Genomic DNA, 1,959 nt, shown 5'->3' with positions numbered 1-1,959 from the left:
ATGTCTAACTAGTACTCAAAGCCAAAAATGAGCAATGTTTCCATTAATATATTATAAAAATTTTAGGGAGTATTTAATATATAAGCTACCACTCTGTATTCCATAACTTGTAACATGGTTGATTCTTTCAAGAACAGAAAGAATTTTAGTGACACTTCGGTATGAAGTAGACTTTATCCAACTTAGTTTAACTCATTACTAATTATTCTACAAAGTGTGTGCATATGGTATTCCTTCTCATTCCCTTTTTTTTTTCTGTTATTGAAATCTTATCTGAATAAATATTATTTTAAATAAAAATATTTGCAATTAGCTTGCTTCTAGGTGCTCTTCCTCCAAACTAAACTAATGTGTATGTGTTTACCAGGTCAGTTTTCCAAAAGCAAATTATCATTTCGCTTTTCTTCCAGAAAATTTTAAATGTTTTAAAATCTGTACTTAGAGTCAGATACAATCTTTTCTATTAGCTAGATAGCACAAATCAAATAAAACTCTTCTAAATATTTAAACATTTAATTTTGATACTTTGTCAATTTACTGGGGTTTAAAGCCGTACTCTCTGACGCAATCCCATGAGAGTATAATGTCAATTACTATCAAATACCCCTGATTTACTCTGGTTGTGTAATTTGGATTAAGATTCACCAAACAATTTTGAAATGTCATTCATACATCTTTCAACAAATACAGCAAATGATTTAGATTGATATTTCATGTAAAACCACATTTTTCCATTTTCTGTGTTCCTTATTTATGAAATTAATTTAATAAATTCTTAAACTAAATAAATTAGTTTGCTCTAGAGGGTGAAATTTGTTTAAGAATGTTATAGGTCTTCATAATTCTTTTCAGAACATTTATCACCTCCTTATTTCTCAGGCTATAGATAAAGGGGTTTAATAATGGAATGACTACTGTGTAAAATATTGCCACTGGTATGTCTTTATTTCCTTCTTCAAATGGCCGAATATACATAAGAAGACAAATGTAGAATATCGAGACAGAAAGAAAGTGGGATGCACAAGTAGAAAGTGCTTTACCTCTCCCCTCCTTGGATTTCATTTGGAAAACAGTGAAAAGAATGCAGATATAAGAGATTAAAACAGTGGCAATGGTAAAGATCTGAATTGGCATTGAAAAAATATATATCATTAGTTCATTGATAAAAGGGTCAGTACAGGAGAGTCTATACAGTGGAAGAATATCACAAAAAAAGTGGTCAATTTGGTTAGATCTGCAGAAAGTCAGCCTTATTAAAAGCCCTACATGAATCATAGAATGCAGGGCACTAGCTATGAAGGTCCCTACAGTCATCTGAACACAGAGCTTCTTTGACATCCTGGTGTGGTACTGCAGGGGGCTGCATATGGCCACATAGCGGTCATAGGCCATTGCTGCCAGCAGAAAGCAATCTGCAGTTTCAGCAAGGCAGAGAAAATAAAACTGTGCCATGCACTCGTAGAGGGAAATCACTCTGTCCTCAGAAAAGAAGTTCTGTAACATCTTGGGTGTAATGGTACAGGAGCAGCAGGAATCCATCAGGGCCAGGCTGCCCAGAAAGATGTACATTGGGGTGTGAAGCCGACGTTCCATGTAAATCAAGGCCACCAAACCAAGGTTCCCCACCATGGTGATCAGATAGATGGCAAAGAACACCACAAACAGCAGGGTCTTCAGCTCTGGGCGGCCTGTGAATCCTGTGAGGACAAATTCAGCCAGCAGGGAATTATTTGCCTCAGTCATTCGTGGCTTCTCTGTTGAGACATAAATTGAGAAGAAATTGAATTGGACTTTTATAGTAATCTGTAAATTTTCCCCTCTAACTTTACCATGTACAAAATGGGGGAACTTCTCAAATCATCCTATGCTGTCTTCTGAAAACGAGCACTCTCACAGGAGGTCAAGTCATGTGAGAACAAATGTGTCTTGGATTGTGTTCACAAGGATTGTCTGGAGATG

At 35.8% G+C, this 1,959-nt stretch overlaps 1 protein-coding gene across 1 annotated transcript; it reads right to left on the bottom strand.

The window, feature by feature from the left end:
- Positions 1–789: 789 nt before the first annotated feature.
- On the bottom strand, positions 790–1,743 carry LOC133747825 (olfactory receptor 5K4-like). Its single transcript, XM_062176229.1, has one exon. It carries the CDS (start codon positions 1,741–1,743, stop codon positions 790–792), a length of 954 nt encoding a protein of 317 aa, XP_062032213.1.
- Positions 1,744–1,959: the final 216 nt, after the last annotated feature.

This window comes from Lepus europaeus, chromosome 2 (assembly GCF_033115175.1).
Source record: "Lepus europaeus isolate LE1 chromosome 2, mLepTim1.pri, whole genome shotgun sequence".
Lineage (NCBI taxonomy): Eukaryota > Metazoa > Chordata > Mammalia > Lagomorpha > Leporidae > Lepus > Lepus europaeus.
Note: the sequence above shows the minus strand (reverse complement) of the source record. Positions and strands in the feature narration are given on the sequence as shown.